This window comes from Zeugodacus cucurbitae, chromosome 3 (genome assembly GCF_028554725.1).
Source record: "Zeugodacus cucurbitae isolate PBARC_wt_2022May chromosome 3, idZeuCucr1.2, whole genome shotgun sequence".
In the NCBI taxonomy this organism is placed as follows: domain Eukaryota; kingdom Metazoa; phylum Arthropoda; class Insecta; order Diptera; family Tephritidae; genus Zeugodacus; species Zeugodacus cucurbitae.
Window position 1 is genome coordinate 67,182,808 of NC_071668.1, and position 20,336 is coordinate 67,203,143.

A 20,336-nucleotide genomic window follows, 5' to 3' on the forward strand; every position below is an offset into this window, starting at 1 on the left:
TACATATGTATATATTTATATATATCTCTACGCTATACTTTTATACCCTATTGCCTGTCAGTGTTCATGCTCTAAATGCATTAGCGCCATATGCCGCAAGGACACAGCTGCTCAGCAACACGATATAACGTTTGCTGAAGAATATTTATTACATATGTATATACCAGTTTGTTTGTGTGTGTGTATTTGTATCGTGCGATATTCAAACACTTGGCTTTAATGAAATTATGTGTCAAGGCTTTTTCAAAAAAAAAAGGCAAAAACAAAAACACAATATAATGTCCTTACGGCCAACCACCGCTGACTGTGACGCTGCAGACCACAAATTCTCGCTGTATGTGTGTATGTGTGTGTGTATTTATTTGTCTTATGAAATGACATTTCTTGTGCCGCTGCAAATTAATTATTCAAAAGCATACACTACAAGCATTTCTTAAGCATTTGACTTATATACTTATATGCATACTCATAAACTTGCATGCATACTTATCACTTCATATTCCCTTTTTGCCTTACTTTTCTTACTACTTTTCACATTTTATTTATAATTTTTTATCTTTTCTTGTTTACAGATATGAAACGTATAAGGCAACATTGAAGAAAATACCCGCCACACGCCTTTCCCGCCTCACTGAGGCGCTGGCAAACTATGATCCGGTGCTGAATGAATATTTCTTTGATCGCCATCCGGGTGTATTCACGCAAATACTCAACTACTACAGGTGAGTGCTGTGCTAAAAATAGATTTTTTAATTTCTACATATCTCTATATTTACACCAGCAACATATTCAAGCTCATTAGTGCTCTACAAATCATTTCAAATTCTTGTAAAGTCCCGCAATTTGTGGCAAGAATCCGGTTTTCAGCGCATACCAATCACTATTGACTTGTTAAACTGCTCGTTGTTATTGTTGCCTTTGTCTATATATTGCAAGTAATTTCGTAAATTTCTCTGCAAAGTATAATTTATTTGCGGTTAATTTTCGGTTTTTGCCTAAATCTATTTAATTTATTACCGTAGCAATTTGTTCATCAGTTGATTGACAGCTGAAGTGCCTGACGTCTGCACCTTTTTGCTGATATAGGTATATATGCATATATAGAAATAAATTTATTGCCTGGTGAATGTACTGCTGTCGACAATAAGTGAAGCTGTGATTAATCTATTAGTTGGACAGCTAGCACTTTAATGGTACAAGTCAGTTGCTACGAGTGTGGTTCAGTAAAACCGGATTTTGTAAAGAGTGACATAAATATTTTCTTAACCCTTTCACCCCTGAGTTTTTTTTCGAAATCAGGCGGGGTTTTCATCATTACGACAGCAAATACTGTAGTATGACTAAAATATAAGATGTTTGGCATACCTGAAAAATCGGATATCCTTACGGTTATCCTGGGATACATATTCCCAATAACATTTATAGGCGGGACGCATAAGTCCCAATAATACCAAAAGGAACAAAAAATTAAATATCAACTTTTAATAAAAAATAATGGATTTCACTGTTTATTCATTTTTCCTTTTACAAATTTAGGTCACTTGTGAAAAGAAGCAACACATTCAAAACATAAAGCGTTGTTGCATCCAGAACAGACGTATTTGGTTCTGGTTTTCTTATTTTGTGAAGTACATTGAACGCATCGGCGACGAGAAGGCTGTTCAATAGGAAGATGATCGCCAATATTTAGACGTTCAGTTCGTGATCGCTTTGCTGGTCTTCCCCCACATTGACGTGTTGTGAGCTTTTTGTGCTTTATTCCTTCAGCTATCATTGACTCGGCTAATGGCACAAATAATTGAATGAGCGAAATTTTACGGCGTTGACATTGTGTAAATATAATCCAAGCGTTAACCACAGCTAGCATAAAAATCTTGTAAAATACCTTTTTCTACCATTTTTGCGACTTACGATTCATGTCGTATATTGCAGCCTTCTGATCTGCTAAATCTACGCCCCCCATTATGCGATAGTAGTCTGCAATAGCTAGTGGATAATCAACTTCTAATTTAGAACCATCTTTTTGTTTTCGTCGCCGGCGTCAAACTTTGTCCAGCTACATTTATTGCCTAATGGCTGATCCTCACTGTTCTCTAAAGAATTAAGATGATCGCCTAAAACTTGACCGTCATCGTCATCCAACTCCGATTCAGAAGAAGACTCATCACCTGATTTGCTTACATATTTAGCGTTTGCTACAGGAACTTCCGCATCTTCGTCATCGTCATCCGATGGTTCATAGCTAGACTCAGGGGCACTAAAATCATCGGCCATATCGTCGCTATCCTCTTGTAAAAAATAATCAGCAATTTCGTTCTCACCCAATTTTTTCCTTGTAGACATCTAATGGTATAAACAAATATTGGGATATTATTATCCCAAACAAATGCATTATTGGGATTATATGTCCCAATGTAGTTACAAATATAAAAAACTTACCTTTTTCAATCCAATTTGTTTCCAATTTCGAAGGAATTATCTTTATACACACCTAAACCGTAAAGTAAGCGGAATATTACGAATAAAAACGGAACCAGATAGACATTTCACATTGAAATACAACGCGTACCTGATGAAATTTCGCGAAATGTCTGTGCAAAATATTCGGTAACGGGAAATTGATGTCAATAATAACGGAATGCGGTTACTGATCATCAAAGAAGACTTCAAGGCTTTATCGGGTACATTTCAATGCGTTATTGGATCAAAATTAAGAGTTATACACATGTTTGAAGTTTGCTGGGACATATTGTCCCAGTAGGGGCGAAAGGGTTAAAGCTTAGCAATGGTGAGCTCAATAAACATGAATTAATTCTAATTGTATTTCTTACCACCTAGTTCTTAGTCCCGGAAATTGTGGATCCACACTTTTTCGATTATTTTAAAACCTGCCAAATTTGCTAGTAGTTCACTTCAAGACATTCAAAATAGTATAACGTTTTCCAATAAAAACATTAACATTTCGAAATCATAACCTATTATTTTTCGATACAACTTCTAGTCTCACCATGCCGCTTTATTTTCAAATCCAGCTCAATATCAAAATCGTCGTTGATGTTTTTATTCATTTCAAGGTCAATAATATAATTGACACTTCGTACATCGTTTCGAAATATCACTATAGTCATGTTCGCGAATATCTTTATCCTTTTTATCGACCCTTCCCAAAAAGCAGCATAATTGAACATATGATCTCTGCTGGCTTGTGATCGAGCAATTATTCAGCCAGCTTCATTTAGACTTCATTAGATAAAAAAATAATTCCTTAATGTTTAAAGAAATACTATAACCAGAAAGGTAGAGGCATCTGTATATGAGCTCATGTAAGATCTTCATACCCTCAGTTGTTTTCTATAAATTTTCCAGACTTTGTTTCTGGAGCAAGTAACTAATTTTTCAACTTCAAAATGTAGCACTTATATTAGACCAATCAGCTGTTTCTATGAATCATTTCATAGCGTTCGAAAATATCTTATGGTATATACATCTTATTCAACCACCTATAACCTTGATAAATTCTCAAGAAAAGCGTTGCATTTACAGCTTACATATAAAATATTGTAAATATACACGGATTTATCATAACAACCTTGTATTACGACATCGCTCTCGGCTTGGGGATTCACTTACTTAAAATGTGTGCGTCATTGCAGTGGCATTTGAAATGTATTTGCATACAATAGCTTTCTTAGTAACCTTCATAGTTTTTATAGGTCGCAAGACATTTAATTGCTATCTTTTATAGAAATTGAACCGGATATATATAAATATTGTAATTATTAGTATCTATTTCTCAGCAGATCTAAAATAGTTCTTAGATCCATTAAAGGATGCCTTCTTCATTTTCATTTGATTTTTTTTCTTGTCTTTGCATCTTTGCTTTCATGAGCATCGTGAATTTGATTATTATTCTCATCAAATTGCTAAGTAGCTAAATTGCTAGCATGAAGGTAGTATGATTCGGAAAAAGTTGTTGTTATTGTGGTATCATAGTTCTGTTGCGCTGCTAGCCTATAGCCGATTCGTTCCAAAACGATCTCTATCAGTATAGGAAATTTTTTGTATAGAGCTACCTGACCATATATTTTTAATATCTGTAAGTCTTAAGATCTTGATTGTATCGATAAAGTTGTGGATCTGACAATATGGATCGGTCTAAGTACCGTAGAGTAAATTTCGATGTACATAGCAATGGATAGATCTTAATAGAAATAGTTTTCGCCCCTAATTCATTTTTTGGACTACACTGTTCTCTCTCTATGATATGATATAAAACTAAACGAGTTAGATATAGGGCTATATATATCAAAATGATCATGCTAACGAGACGATTCCAAATCCGAATGTCTGTGTGTCCGTCCGTCCGTGCAACGAATAACTTGAGTAAAAATTGAGATATCCTAATGAAACTTGGAACACATGTTCCTTGGGACCGTAAGAGGGTTGCTTTCGAAAATGGGCACAATCGGACCACTGCCACGCCCACAAAATGACGAAAACCGAAAATACATAAAGTGTCATAACTAAGCCATAAATAAAGTTATAAAAGTAAAATTTTGAACAAAGGATCACACTAGGAAGTGGCATATTTGGATGTAATTTTTTTGGGGAAGTGGGCGTGGCGCCGCTACTGAATCGGTTATTTGCAAATCAATGAAGCTATATAAACCAAACTTTTTGCAGTCGTTTCTCTTACGTACCCCATCACATACCATGAAAATAGTTGATATCGAATAATAACCACGCCTACCTCCCATACAAAGGTTAGGTTGAAAATTACTAAAAGTGCGTTAACTCACTAACGAGAAACGTCAGAAACACTAAATTTTACAGAAGGAAGCTGCACTCAGATTTTTTTACAGAATTGAAAATGGGCGTGGCATCACCCACTTATGGGTCAAAAACTATACCTCAGGAACTACTCCACCGATTCGAATAAAATTCGGTATATAATATTTTCTTGACACCCTGATGACACGTGTGGAAAATGGATAAAATCGGTTCACAACCACGACAACTTCCCATGTAACTCAATTTTGAACTCCACCTTATTTCTTCACTTTATAATATATACATAAGGAAACAATGAAGATAGCGAAGTAAAAGTTTACACAAATACTGTATATCATCTGTGGCTTCACTTATGAAAATATTTTCGAAATCGAACTCTAACTTTTCAAAGCCCCGAATATCGAATATGAAGGATTCAGAGCCCCATGGTAATTTTTCACCGAAAATTTCGGTAAATCTCTCAGATATCTTAATTTAATTCAGAGGAAATATTTTTCTTCTAATAGTGTGTCTCTGTACCAGAAATGGTTAAAATCGGGTTATAACTTCCCCTAGTTCTCATATACCTAATTATAGGATTTGCAAATTGGGTCACACTGTGTGTTATCTTAATAAAAATATATCAATAAATTGCGAGAGTATAAAATGTTCGGTTGCACCCGAACTTAGCCTTTCCTTACTTGTTTGTAAAATTTTTTTTAGGCCTTCCACGATGAACTATAACTTAATAAAGTCAGATTATCTTCGAACTATCGCGTTAGATTGAATAAAGCTTACAAAATACTTCAGTTACTTTGACAAGAAAGAATATAATGTCCGAAATAGTGGATTGGAACCAAAAACTAGATATATTGTTAAAAGGTTTAAGGCTGGATTATAGTTAAAAACTTTAAAACATTATGTGAATATCACTGAGATCTGCTCTGAGATTGAGTTGTGGATCTGACAATATCGATCAACCTAAGTACCATATAGTAGATTTCCATGTAAGGATCATTTTTATCCCATCTAAAAACATTGTAATGAATAGATCTTGAGCAGAGTAGCAGTTCTAGCCGTTCTAACGATAATAACCTGCTAATTTTACTGTTGCAGGTGAGTTTCATAAAAAATATCACATAAAGAAAGCAACCTTGCTTGTCACAGAAATGCATTTCTTGGTACTTTTCTAATAAACTTAAGAATTGTATCCGTTCTTCAAATAATCTCAAACCAACTTCTCCATGCTTAAAGTTTCACACACGCTTTGACTGCTGACTTCACATGACTTTTTATTGGCTTGTTGTTTTTTTCTGTTTTTTGTTGTAAACTGTAAACTTGGTTGCAGATAAGCTAGAATGTATATTCCTCACTTATACCACAGTTGAGGTGTTCAATATAATATACTTCCTCGCGCTTTCTCACCTCACTTTGCTTTTTACCCACCATTAGCATCTTGGAGGAAAGCAATTTCTTTTATGGTAATAATAATTTCATTTCATCACGCTTTAGTAAAGCGGATTACCGCTTTTAAGCATTTTCTTAAAACGTCGGTGCGCACCCACTCCATCATGCCATCTATGTATGTATATGTAGTCTCGTTCTCATCTTAATTTACTTAGTCTTATACACACATATATATGTACACATATGTAAACACATCTTCCGTTCCATTTTTATTGTTTTTGTTGTTTTAAAAAAAGCTTTGTTCGGTAAATTAGATCGCTCCGGCCCAACCACCTGCTGTGCATCAATGTCTTTATCATGCCTGTCGCGTACACGACGGGAATTATTAATTTTATTTATATCCTCGTTTGGCATTACAGCCATGTACATATTTATATACACGCATGTGAGGTATACCTACATACTCCCTTTATTCAATATGTGTAAAGTAGATTTAGAAATATTTGATATAACGACTGGTTACAGTTTGGCTGTTTTTGGATTAGTGCCAAATCGATCGGAAATGGGTATTAATCTCAGGCCTTACTCTTAACATTTTCTTTATTGAATGTGTATAAAAAATTAAAAAGATAATTTATTTTTGAAAAAGCTGCCAACATATTAACCTGTTAAAAACTAGTTATCAAACTGGTCCAAACCAAGCTAATATTAACTAAATCTATTCAAAAAAGTTCCAATAACATCATTTATTGCTCAGCTCAGCTATTGATGCTATGTTAATTTTGATCCATTTCGATTTACTACCGGGTTATCGAAGCCTCTTTGGTGTGTAGTAAATTAAATTGGGCCAATTTTCGTGCATTGACTTAATTTTTGGGTTACGTGTATTTTTTTAATATTTTAATACTTAAAGTTGACTTAATGGTGTCTTGTTGTTTTCAGGCACTTTTGGTTATAAATTCTTGGACCATTAAAGTTCAGAAATTACCAGAATCAGAAGGCATGTGGTCTCATCAATCAGCTTTTTCATTTCAATTCTCTTTACTAAGCTCTAAAGTATTTTATTTAGCTGCTCACTATTCTACGGACCCATCTAATCCAATTTCATAATAATCTGAGAAGTGATCCGAAGTCTTCTCTACCAAAGATAAATCTTAGGTATTTTCCTGTGGACTCTTAACTATACTGACTATCACCCATAACCATATCTTTTGAATGTGATCAACTAAAATTATATTTCGTCGATCTATTGGTCTTTCACAACAGTTTTATTATTGGATCTTATATTGGTAGAGCCCAATAACAAACTTCAGATTTCATCCTCTCTCACTGGACCCTACTATGTATTCATTGAGAAGAATCTTAACATAATCTCACCTCGTCCTTACTTTATATCTTGGACCTTTGGCCTAACCTAGTGTATTGTTAGAATATGCGAGAGAGATGTGAAGATCTAATGAATACTTGAGATAAGATTCATTCTATTTCGGTGTAGTAATGTATTGGTTAGGAAGTCTTGGACTCTCTCCTCAAATACTAAAAAAAGTACTAAGCCACTTAATCTCGATGATTTTTTTAGCTAGAGTTTTTACAGTTATCTGGTCTACATTAACCTATTTTAATTTCCATCTACCTCAAAACAACTCATTCCACTTTAACTTCTTTCAACTTTCAGAACCGGTAAACTACACTATCCCACAGATGTCTGTGGACCACTATTCGAAGAGGAACTAGAGTTTTGGGGACTTGATTCGAACCAAGTAGAACCATGCTGTTGGTCGACCTACAGCATACACCGTGACACACAGGTAAAAGCAAGCGATCCCCAAATAAAAACACAAACAGTAGTTTTAGTCGGAATCCACTTTTTCTCTTTTAGAATACTTTAGCCATTTTAGATAAATTAGATATTGAAAATGAAAAACCCTCTGAAGAACAAATTGCACGTCTATTCGGTTTCGAAGAAGCACTCATCAATGGACGACTCAGCTGTTGGCAACGCATTAAACCGAAAGTGTGGGCGCTATTTGATGAGCCCTCCAGTTCGACGGGTGCTAAAGTAAGCTCCAGACGTGTTATTTTTTGTATAATTCTATTGTAGATATTACTCTCTTCCGCCCACAGATCGTAGCTAGTATGTCGGTTTTCTTTATATTCGTTTCTGTGATATCGTTCTGCCTGAAAACACATCCGGGTTTTCGTGTGGACTTCCCCGCCACTCACACCATACATGGACCTAGTCCGTCGGCTGTACCGCACACGCCAGCCGTGCACATACCGAGTATACCTCATCAGCATAACATGCCACCGGTGCCGCCGAGCGCACACATAGCCACCACAGTGACGGCGGCACCGGGTACACGCAGCGGCGCTGTGGGCAATATGGCACCGCCGACGCACGGGAACGGTTTCATGAACGTTTCCAGTGCCAGCGGCATCAACTATACGCTAGCGCATACCTTCAAGGTAACAAATTATTCGGCATCGGGCAGTGCCAACAGCAGTCAACCGATAGCCACATTCACGCTGAAAGGTGGCGGCGTTGGCACCACGAATCGCAATCGCCTGAAACGTTCCATACGCAATGTGAAGGATTTGATACAACAGAAGTTGCTCGGCGGTGTCGATCATCATGGACATGGCTGGCATGAGTCGTACGGACAGCCGCACGAGGCTTTCTTCTACGTGGAGCTGGTGTGCAATGTGTGGTTCTTCATCGAGGTGCTCATCCGGCTAATTGTAAGTGCGAGACTTTTGTGAAAAGTAAATTCATTACTAATGCAATATTTAAACAGGTTTCACCAAATATTTGGCAATTCATCAAGTCACCTGTCAATATAATTGACTTCACAGCCACACTCAGCTTCTACACAGATGTCATGCAACGTATGGGCGAGTACACTGGTCTCTTGGAGGCTTTCTCGATAGTACGCATTATGCGTCTCTTCAAGTTGACGCGTCATTCACCCGGGCTGCGCATACTCATACACACATTCAAAGCGTCGGCGAAAGAGCTAACGCTGCTGGTCTTCTTCCTAGTGCTCGGTATTGTGTTCTTCGCCAGTTTGGCTTACTACGCGGAGAAGTTGCAGGTAAAGTGGCTTTAATGTTTATCTAACACTTAAACTTAACACTCTTTAATTTCAGGACAACCCTGAAAACCAGTTCAAAAGCATTCCGCTCGGTCTCTGGTGGGCTATAGTCACCATGACCACTGTCGGTTATGGCGATGTGGCGCCGAAAACTTATCCGGGCATGTTTGTTGGCGCACTATGTGCTCTTGCTGGCGTATTGACGATAGCACTGCCGGTACCCGTCATCGTTAGCAATTTTTCCATGTTTTACTCACACACACAGGTAAGTTGATTAGTGTTAATAGTACAAAATTGACATATTGAATTTAAGTATTTATGGTTAGAACTCCAAACAACTTACTTAGTGCGTTTTGGATTACTTTTTCTATGTACTATATATGACATATTACAACTTCCCATATTCGAGGGATGGCTTCTAACTAAAGCTCTTGCATCCCCTTGCATATCAGTAATCCAAAGCTGTTATTCATTACAATATTAGGTCTTGACGACCCTTCTATCCTACTGAAATTATGTCTGATTTTACTAACCGGGATTTTAGACACCGCTATTTCAGTTGGCAGACATCAAGATACCAAAGGTTTCCAACTCAAACAGAACTCTGTTGCTATATACAGAGGCTCAAACGATACTTTCAGGATTCATTGAGTTCAGTCGGAACTTTGGTGACGAAAGGTTACAAGTTCTATATCACCATTTCTTTTCTATTCTTTTGACATCAAAGTATAATCTTACAAAGCAATTAGGGTTCCACTAGAATCCCCTATTTGATAAAGATCACTACAGATTGTTCTTGGGGAGATGGAGACATTTATATATATGTAGCAATGCGAAACGAGCTTTTTGACGTAATCGGATCTCGAGACTAACTACGAAAATGTCCCAAGTTTCTCTCATGTTTTAGCTCGAAACAAGTGTCACCAAAGGTGATGTCTACGGAAGCAGGGCTGTCCCTCAAAGTTTTTAGCGTTCTTATTAAAGGAAATTTTTGTTAGAAAATCTTCTTAACGAGCGCGTATGCCAGAAAAGCTTTTCTAAGATATGCTTCGGTAAGAGTCCAAGCTACAACCTTTAGGGAGGTGGTGATCCACTCAGATAGTAGAGCGGCGATACTAGCTCTGAGTTCATTGAACATGCGCTCAGGGTTGGTTAAGGAATGCCTATCCTCACTGTCGGTGGCATCGTTATACTTTTCAATTAGACTAGTTTGGGTTCCTGGCCACTGCGGAATCGCGGGGAATTGTAAGGCTGATGACCTTGCAAGGTCAGGGGCGACGGACTCACTATTAGAAGCATGGAAACATGTAGGAGCACCGTTACTGCGGTCTGCTATTGGACAGATGGGCTTCGGCTGAGCTGGCTAGGCGCTGGTCAGTTACCAACACATGCTTAGTCGCAAGATCCTTCTGGCCTAAGGTTAACCACGGTAGGTCTACTGAACTGAACTGAATGGAGGAGGATGAGATGGAATCGTCTCATCACTTTCTGCTGGAATGTCCCGCCTTTGCGAGATCAAGAAAGAGATTTCTTGGATCTCACGTTTTAGAACAGGCTCGCGAAATAGCGAATATAGAGGTTAAGGATTGAGGATTTGTAGTAGGTTCAGGGCGGTTTGTTGACTCCTAATTTGTTAATCTAAGGGGGATCCAGGCTTCACAAAGGATTATATTTTAAAGTCTACGTGTGTTTTCCCTTTGGGAAACAGCCTTACAACCTAACCTAACCTAAGAGTCCAAGCTGCGAAGCTAATTTTAAAATATTAGATCGTCTCGAATCAAATTCCGTGCTTTTTTTGCCTTTTAGAGAGGATTTATACCACCTTAAAATCACTAAAGAACTCTTCTTCTGTATCCCTCCACTTTCCTTACGCACCGAATTTGTTAGAACAAACTGATATTAACGAGAGTTCGATCTCGTGGAAGTCCGAGCTGCTCTTGGGTCAGTCTCCATCTAGACTAGAATCTGACATTGAATACACTTATGTCTTTCTATACTATATCACTTCAAGAACAACAGCGTCTCCGAGGGAAAAGATCCTCCATATGATACTCAGAGGGTATTCAAGCTTTTGAGCTTCATATGGAAGAGAGCTTTTAATATTTATTGTAATTCACATATTTCTTGAATTCTAATATATTGTTTGCCATTTTTTTGGGAATTCATATTCATAGCATATTTTCAAACCTTACCTAATCTATAAATATGCAAATTTATTGAAATTCATGCTCATAAGTTCAAGTTAAGTTATTTGAACGCCTCTTTCTATGTTAACTCTTCCAAGTCTAAATTATGACACACACTTATTCTCGTTACATTCAATTTGGAGCTACTTCGAAATTAATAAGTTCACACAGAATATGAAAATATATGCGAGCACAGACTATAAACTTTCACTTCAATTACCAGCGCAGCAGCTTTTAAGCTGCTACATACAACAGGCAGCGCATATAAAAGGCTTTTTATGCAAACATTACCCTTTCATTGGCATTGATTATGCCGTTGGCTGCTGTCAGCACACACACACACATACATATATATATAAAAATATTCTTGTAATTTAAAACTTTTTGTTTACTTTTTTGTATCTCTCTGTATCTTTTACCTTCCAGGCACGTTCGAAACTGCCAAAGAAACGTCGGCGTGTGCTACCCGTCGAGCAGCCGCGTCGCAAACGTGAACAGGGACCACCGACACGTGGCCGTGCGAACGCCATTAAACAGACAACTTCACTGCCACATGGCCATCATGGCGGACACGGTGGGCATTTGTTGAGCGCCGCCGGCCTGCATCATGGCGCAGCGACGGTAACGCCGGCCGCAACAACAACGACGATGTTCAAGGATCCTTTCGGCGGTGCCAAAATCGGTAAATTTAATTAAAATAAATTCGTGTATCAATTTCGGTATTTGCCACCGGGTCCCTACTAACGGGTCGGCGCGCTCACTACGTCTCCTCGTGTATGTGTGTTTACCTATGCAGTTTATTCAGTTTATACAGTTAATCGGCGGGCTTTATGTCATGCCAATTTGTAACTGTTAAGCTGCCGCGACACGACACGAGTGCGACATTAGTGAGCTTGCAGCTTAAGATTTTCCATTTTACATTTTACATTTTCCTGTGTGTGTCGTTTAGCTATAGTGTTTGTGGGTGTGTGTGTGTGTGTGTGTAGAGCGCTCAAAGCGTTCAGTAATGCAGCTAATCTTGTAAAAACACAAATGTGCATACATGCATACAGACCAATATATATACCTACTAACTCGTGTACGCATATAGGGATACATTCATACATCTCTATATTACACAGAACCATTTTGAAGCTCACACATATATGTTATACATATTTACATATTCACATATCCACTTTGTACTTATACATATTGCAAACCCACTTACATATACATACATATAGCCACGTTTGCCGAAGCCGCTTATATTTATTTTAGCGGATTTTATTTAGTTGATTTAACCAGATTTTTTACACGTTTCCTCCGTATACATTTATACATATATACTCGTATTTGTACACGTGTTGTGTGTGTTTAGCTGTGAATTTTTATCTTTTAATTTTTTGCAAAAAAAGTGACAAGGATATAGCCATCTTACTTGATATATACACACATATTATGTATATATGTACAGTGGCCAATATTTTTTTTTAAACATTTTATCATATATCCGTTCTTTATATATACATTCGTCGGATTTATGTACCACAATGATCGCAAAATGATCTGATTAACTGCAATGTGCTATTATAGGTGTTTCGTGATTCCTAGTAACTTCGTTCGGCACTCAAAGACTAAATTTTTGATATTCGATTCCATCAATTTGCTTCTTAACATCCGTTATGATTTAAAATAATTTTTCAAACTTTTAAATCGTCTACTAGGCTTTGGCTTTTGATGAAAGGTTCTCTGAATTCAGAAGAACATTCTTGGGTTCAGCATGAACTTCCATTAGACGACTACATTTGGTCATATGAGACTTCAACCTCGGAACCTTGTACCCGACTTCATAATAGAAGGTGTTCCATAAAACTATAGCATCGTCATCATCATCAATTTGGCACTACAACCGGATTTTGGCCGCGTCCATAAACCTTCGCCAGTCGTTTCCGCATTGCGTTTCGGTCGTCCTTTTCTCCGTCGGCCGCCAGTGGGTACCGTGTCGTATATTTTTCGTGTTGGAGTCGTTTCTTCCACTGTTCCACTTCCAAGCCAGCACAACTGTTGTATTTTTATGCGCCGCACTATGTCCATACGGATGTAAATGGGGTGTGGTAGCTGCTCTGCGTATCCAGTTGCAGCGTACCTATCATGCTTAATTCCTACACCTCCGAATGGTACTCAGCGAGAAGCAAAAAGAGAGGGAGCCTTGGTGAGGCCACTCCGACATACTCGGTTTAAGGGTTCGCCAAGGTTCGCAGCGTCTGTCCACGAGGAGGTGCGGCTGAAAGCGGGCGTCTGTCATAAGTCAAGCGGCTCGCTATATAAACGTAATACCAACCAGGGTTATGCGTTGGGTTTGGGATCCGCCATATAAAACAAGATCCAATGAGACGACCAATAAAGCCTGGACCCCCTTTTTGATGACGACCCCCGCAAACGACAAACTACAGCAACCCCCCTTTTTTACTCAACCATACATGAATCTCAGTGGATTTGATTGCTTCTTGAGATCGCCTATATATTAGAAAATTCTCGATTTATTTGTCCTACGCTAAATCTCTAATGGCTCGCATGTTCTCGCTCCATTTCCATTTCTACTGATACTAAAGATTCTTGAGATTAACAACTCGTTCTTTCGAAGCTTAAAAGTCGTCTTTTAATAAATAGTACTTAATGAACTGGTGTTAGAAAATCTATATCTTGTCTCACATGCTTTGAAAATTACAATTCCTTTTTGACTATACTTAATGTCAAGTTCAACCAACTAGACTGGTACATTATCATTATTTCTGGCATAATAAAACAGGTTATTTGCTTTCGAATGGTTTTGAAGTAAACATAAGTAGCAGAACCAATTTATGGTCTTGTAATTCAATTATGTACTACCATATAGACCGGAGAAAATTAAGTTTTCTACCATGAAATATATAAGCAAGCTTTGTAAAGGATGTATGTATGTGATTGGCGTTGCAACCGTTTAGCCGGTTATAGCCGAATCGACGATAGTGCGCCACCTCTCTCTCTCCTTCGCAGTTCGGCGCCAGTTGGAGATCCCAAGTGTAACCAGGTCGCTCTCCACCTGGTCCCTCCAACGGAGTGGAGGCCTTCCCCTTCCTCGGCTTCCTCCGGCGGGTACTGCATCGAACACTTTCAGGGCTGGAGTGTTTTCGTCCATTCGGACAACATGACCTAGCCAGTGTAGCCGCTGTCTTTTTATTTGCTGAACTATGTCAATGTCGTCATATAACTCGTACAGCTCATCGTTCCATCGTCTGCGCTATTCGCCGTTTCCAATGTTCTGAGGACCATAAATCTTGCGCAAAATTTTCCTCTCGAAAACTCCTAGTCTCATCTCATCTGATGTTGACATCGTCCAAGCTTCTGCACCGTAAAGCAGGACGGGAATGATAAGCGACTTGTAGAGCTTGATTTTGGTTCGTCGAGAGAGGACTTTATTGTTCAATTGCCTGCTTAGTCCATAGTAGCACCTGTTGGCAAGAGTTATTCTGCGCTGGATTTCGAGGCTGACATTGTTCGTGTTGTTGATGCTGGTTCCCAGGTATACGAAATTATCTACGACCTCGAAGTTATGACTGTCAACAGTGACGTGGGAGCCAAGACGCGAATGCGCCGACTGTTTGCTTGATGATAGGAGATATTTCGTCTTGTCCTCATTCACCTCCAGACCCATTCGCTTCGCCTCCTTATCCATGCGGGAAAAAGCAGAACAAACGGCGCGGTTGTTGCTTCCGATGATATCAATATCATCGACGTACGCCAGGAGCTGTACGCTCTTGTAGAAGATTGTACCTTCTAAAGATAGATATTAAATATTTAGGTTAAACAACTACTTGTATCCAAAAAGCTCCCCTTTATGATTTCAGAGTTAGCTAGTAGTAGTCAAAGTAAAGTTTAATCCCTCTAAGATATAGAATGATCGACCAAAAGTATGACATTTAGTCTTCTAGTTAACCTCAAGCTTATATTCAAAAATCGCATCAGTCCTGATTAAAAAAATTGTACCAAAGACCAGGTCTTTGAAGCTTTTTGTCAATATCCGCTTGAAGAACTCACTTGTGAACCGTTAGTAAATTTACCATCCATTACAACTCGTGGAACTATCAAAAGCATATTTGAGATCACATCTTCGCTATTTAATGTCAAAGAGAAAAAAGAGCTCAATTAAGTTCCCTGCATTAACTTCAAGTGACTGCAGAAAAATTTGTCTTAGGTTACACCGACTAATTAGGGCTATAGCAATAAACTAGAGGGACGATTCGTGGAATAATTCTCTCTTAAAGTTTCTCTATTAAGTTCTTAGAGTAAGTTGACCCTACGAGAAGGCATTTAAGATCCTTATAAATACTTTTTGGCCACTGTACACACATTCCATACTTACATACTGATGAACTTTTGAAGAACTATATTTGTCTGTACCGAAAAATTACTACCGTTATACACGTACTCATATTATTCTTCTTTTCTTGCTTTTGTATACTTTAACATTGTTGTTGTTTTTGCGTATATAAATATATGTATATGTGATTTATACTGCTCGCCTTGGCCGTGTATTGTTGTAATTCTGTATTTATTGTATTATTGTATTTGTACGCGTATGCTTGAATCATGCAGGCAGCATGAATGGCGTTAATGTGATAGGCCTCAACATGCCGGGGCAACAACCAGTGCCTTTGACCGCCGCTACGGCCGGTGCCACATGCGGTGCTGCGAGGATGCCCTCACCATTGCCAAATCATCCGTCAGGTTCAACGTCGGCAACCGCGCAGACATCGCTAATGTTGACCAGCGGCGGCGGCCCAGCGGTTATAAGCTGTAAGTTTGTGTGTGTGTGCGTGTTTGGCTATGTGTATTTAGTATTGCTATTGTTGTAAATATATATATATGCATATACTTATTATTTAATATTGCGTCAGCATGTCCTTTGCTAAGCATATTTTATGCTTTTTTTTCATATTTTCCTTTGTTGAATTTTTTAAATTGTTCTCTTTGCACTCTTCTCTCTCTTTTAACCCTTTGTACCCATTTCAAAGCTTACCGAATCAATTTAAATTTATTTTTCATTTTTTAATTTTTTTTTTTTACATATAAGAGGCATGAAAGTGAAATGTACCCACAATAAGCTTTAGTGCTTTTTTATGTAAATTGCTTAAATGCCTTTTTGATTATTCTCTTTTGAATATTTTCTCAATTAAGGAAGTCTATATAGGCTTTACTCAGCCTGACTGTGTGTAAAGTTTATGCATAAATTATTCTCCATTGTTTGCATTTTTCCATTTTTTCTTGCACTGATATACTTGGTATTTCCCTTAAAGAAGAGGAAAAACTCTCTCTGAAATAGCAAAAAAAGGAGAATTCATTATTTAGTAAAATTTTGATTGTTATAGATCTCAACTTGTTTAGTGATTTCTAGTTTCAAGAGAACTGGTCTTCAAAGAGAACTGAACTGACAAATTACATTGAGATCATGGAGCTCTCAATAACTCATTAAATATACTCTTTTAAGGTTATCCGAGGTCCTGTGGAGTAATCTCGGCAAATCTAAAACCCTCCTAAAGGCCTAAACTTGACAATTTATTCGGAGAATAAGTGAAAATAATTTGAATTCATCTCCTTTATGCTTTACTAAACACGAATTTAATATAAAAAAGAGGATTCTGGTTCAATCTCTTTTTAAGAGGGCAACTATGAGCGACGCTGACTCTGGGAATCTATTCTATCTAAAGATAGGTTAGGTTAGGTTAAACGGGTAGGCTAGAAAGCCACCCGTCTTTTACGATACCAGTAATCATCCTTTAGGAAGCCTGCGTTTGACGCGAATCTCAAAAGGCTTTGTGGCTTCAGTAACGAAATCTCTTCCAGATTAACGTAATGTGTAGCCCCCAAATGCTGAAGCCATTGTCTTCATAATGCAGGACACTCACACAAGAGGTGCTCCATTGTTTTTCTGGTACCATGATCTTGACATATTCTGCGGTCTTCGCGATCTATCAGCTTCGTCTTGTAGCCGCCACAAGACAGTGAGTATGCCAACCACATTCCAATATTTCCTTCTATCGAGCGTCAATAGAAGTCTCGTGTACTTCTTATCTACCCCCATACACATAACTTTAGCGATTTTGCATACCGGTAGATTCTTCCAGCGCGCTTTGAACTTTTTTACCAAGTTTCTGTCTAGATCATCATATAGACAGTGCATAGATTTATCTACGTTGATCATGCTTTCAGATGATAGTTTTACGCCTCTTCACTACCGTCCACTACCTCGTTACCCTCTATGACCTTGTGACCTGGCTCCCAGTAAAATTGAAGTCGCCTATTTCTAGCGACATCCTCCACTGCTGTCTTACCACACCAGAGACCTTTTGCCGATATGCTGGAGGATAATTGCTCTGAAGATACAAATTAAAAAAAAAAAATATCTACGTTAGTACTATTCCAGCATTCAGCGCTTTATGCAGCAATATTTATCTTAAGCTGAATATGTGCCGCGAGCAAAGAAGTGGCCAAGCCTAGTATGGAGTTGTACTTTAATATTGTCTGTGAGAACAATATAATGCTTAAAACTGCTTTATAAAGAAGTCGTCGAAATGTTTAAGTCTCCGCTCCCAATCGGGGCACTAATTACATAAAGAGTTGAAGAGAGTAATATGAGTTAACAGTATATATCAATTTCAGATGAGGGAAAAGTTCCTTAATTTTTCTATACTTGGGATCCTGTTTATCTGCCAAAAAAATTGTTTAAAAATAAGGCGTGAATAAAGTGTGCGTGGCAATCATTTAAAAAACTTTGCCTAAGACGAGGTCACACCAATTGAAGTACAAAAAATTCTCACTATTCTCTGTACTCTATGTCTATATTTGACTTCCAATTAATAGCACTCTCTCCAGTTCAACTTATTTCTAATGATTTATATTTTCCCAACCGCAACTTAAACTTTTCGAATCTTTCATTTTTGACAACAGTAATTGCTTTACGCACAACACGTGCATCTCATCTACGCTCATCTCCTTCACGCGCAGTCACACTAATGGCAGGCAGCGTGGGTGCAAGTGTCAGGCGAGTGAAACGCAATGCACATAAAGTCAACTTTAAGTTTTCACTACAATTTATTTTAACTTGTATCGCACTTGAGTCTGCGGCGCTCCCAAAACGTCTCAACGAATACGAAAAAGTTATTAGTTTCAGTTTTTTCTTTCTTTCCTTCTTGCTGTCTATGAAAATGACAGAAAGTTCTTCATAAATAATTTGTGCAGCTGTGCCACAGCGACGTACAAAATCAATCAGTCGGCACAGTTACTTACTCGACTACTCACTTTCTCACTTACTCACACGCTCTTTTACTTATGCACTCACTCGCTCACTCACTTGTGCATCCGTGCGTCAGTTGAACTGTATTGCTCATTTCACTAGATAAACTACACACTTTTTACTTTACTTTGCTCCACTTAGTGCTTGCTTTTTGGTTGAAAAGTTTAAAATTTACTTTTGGATAATTACACATCTCAATTTAAAGTTTTAAGTAGAAGAAGAAGCACTTTGCAGAGCACAAAGATTGAGTTGTTGGGATATATATAGATGTACATAAATTTTTATGATTCTTTGCTAGTTTTTGGTGGCCTTATTTATACCCATTCCCAATGCGTCGCAGAAAAGTATACTTGTTTTGTTGAAATATTTAGCGAGTTTTCACTATTCTGAGGTTCTGGTGGATTTTACAATGCTTAACCATAGGTGAGGACGACTTAGTTGGAACAGATATTCAAAGGGCGATTGATTTATTCTCGGTCTAACGATCATTGCCTGAATTCCGAAAGCAACCGATCAAAAATATTGAATATAAGTCGGACGATTACCGGAGAAGTTTTAAGTATCATCAGAGACGTCGTTCATCATAAGCCAAACAAAAAAAATTGTTTTTGAACTAGAGGTCTTACTATGTGTACCTTATGTTTTCGGGTTGCTGAATCCGAATCCGAGGTGCATTTAACCCCATCATATGGCGCACATCGTTTTAAAAAAATCCTCGGATACTCGTGAAACTCGTTACTCGGGGGTTCTTGGAGTCTCAAATGACGAATTCGGTATCGGTTTTACCAATTGAAAATGGCGGACACAATATGGCGGACGATTTTTGAAAAATTCATCGAAATCGCTTGAAACTCGTTACTCGAGGGCTCTCGGGGTCGCTGACACCTGGAGTTTGGTTGGCTTCAGAACCACACGTTTTCGCTTCTAATTCGGTTCTTAGTGGCATTGAAACCATACTAGCTCTCAGTATGTTTTATGAAACTCAAGTCGGTAACTAAGGTTCTTCGTAGAGTTATTTCGTGAGGATCAAGGCTTTACTCGAGCTTTTGTGATTTTTCGTTCGTTTCATCCATTGAAGTGGACCGCGTGTGTAAACGCCTCTTTCTTTATTATGGAAGATTTCTCAATGCAACAAAGTAGACTACCACACCATTCGTCGACAGCAGGTTTCTCGGCAAACGTCTTTTATGAAACTATAAGTTAGACTACAGCTTGACGATAAAGCTTTCGAAGCTTCCATCATTCGCTGAAGTGAGCCACAAGTGGAAGATCTTTGTACTTTCTGGAAAACTGACATTTTCATAAGATATCGTTGGTAATTTGCAGTACAATTCGGTTTATCACAGTACTTTAAGTGAAAAATTCCAAACCTTATCGATCAACATCTCTTGTAAAGTAGTACAAAGACTTCTAGACATTCATCGACAGTATACGTTTGGATTATCTTCTAACGACCGAGATTTAGGACTTACGCTTAGAGTCTTTGTGGTATGTTGTAACTTCTTATAGATAGGACGACCTCTTTTTAAAAATAGAAAGTTGGTACGTCAGAACTATATCCAGATT

General features: G+C 38.1%; 1 protein-coding gene across 3 annotated transcripts in view; it reads left to right on the forward strand.

Annotated features, from left to right (window-relative positions):
• LOC105220226 (uncharacterized) overlaps positions 1-20,336 on the forward strand; it is a 275,549-nt gene that overhangs the window by 106,700 nt on the left and 148,513 nt on the right. For all 3 annotated transcript variants that reach the window (XM_054228123.1, XM_054228124.1, XM_054228125.1), the window contains 7 exons: positions 573-722; positions 7,853-7,985; positions 8,057-8,236; positions 8,302-8,916; positions 8,973-9,269; positions 9,325-9,534; positions 11,882-12,137. In XM_054228123.1, coding sequence (XP_054084098.1) covers positions 573-722; positions 7,853-7,985; positions 8,057-8,236; positions 8,302-8,916; positions 8,973-9,269; positions 9,325-9,534; positions 11,882-12,137 — 1,841 coding nt within the window. The remainder of the gene's footprint in view (positions 1-572; positions 723-7,852; positions 7,986-8,056; positions 8,237-8,301; positions 8,917-8,972; positions 9,270-9,324; positions 9,535-11,881; positions 12,138-20,336) is intronic.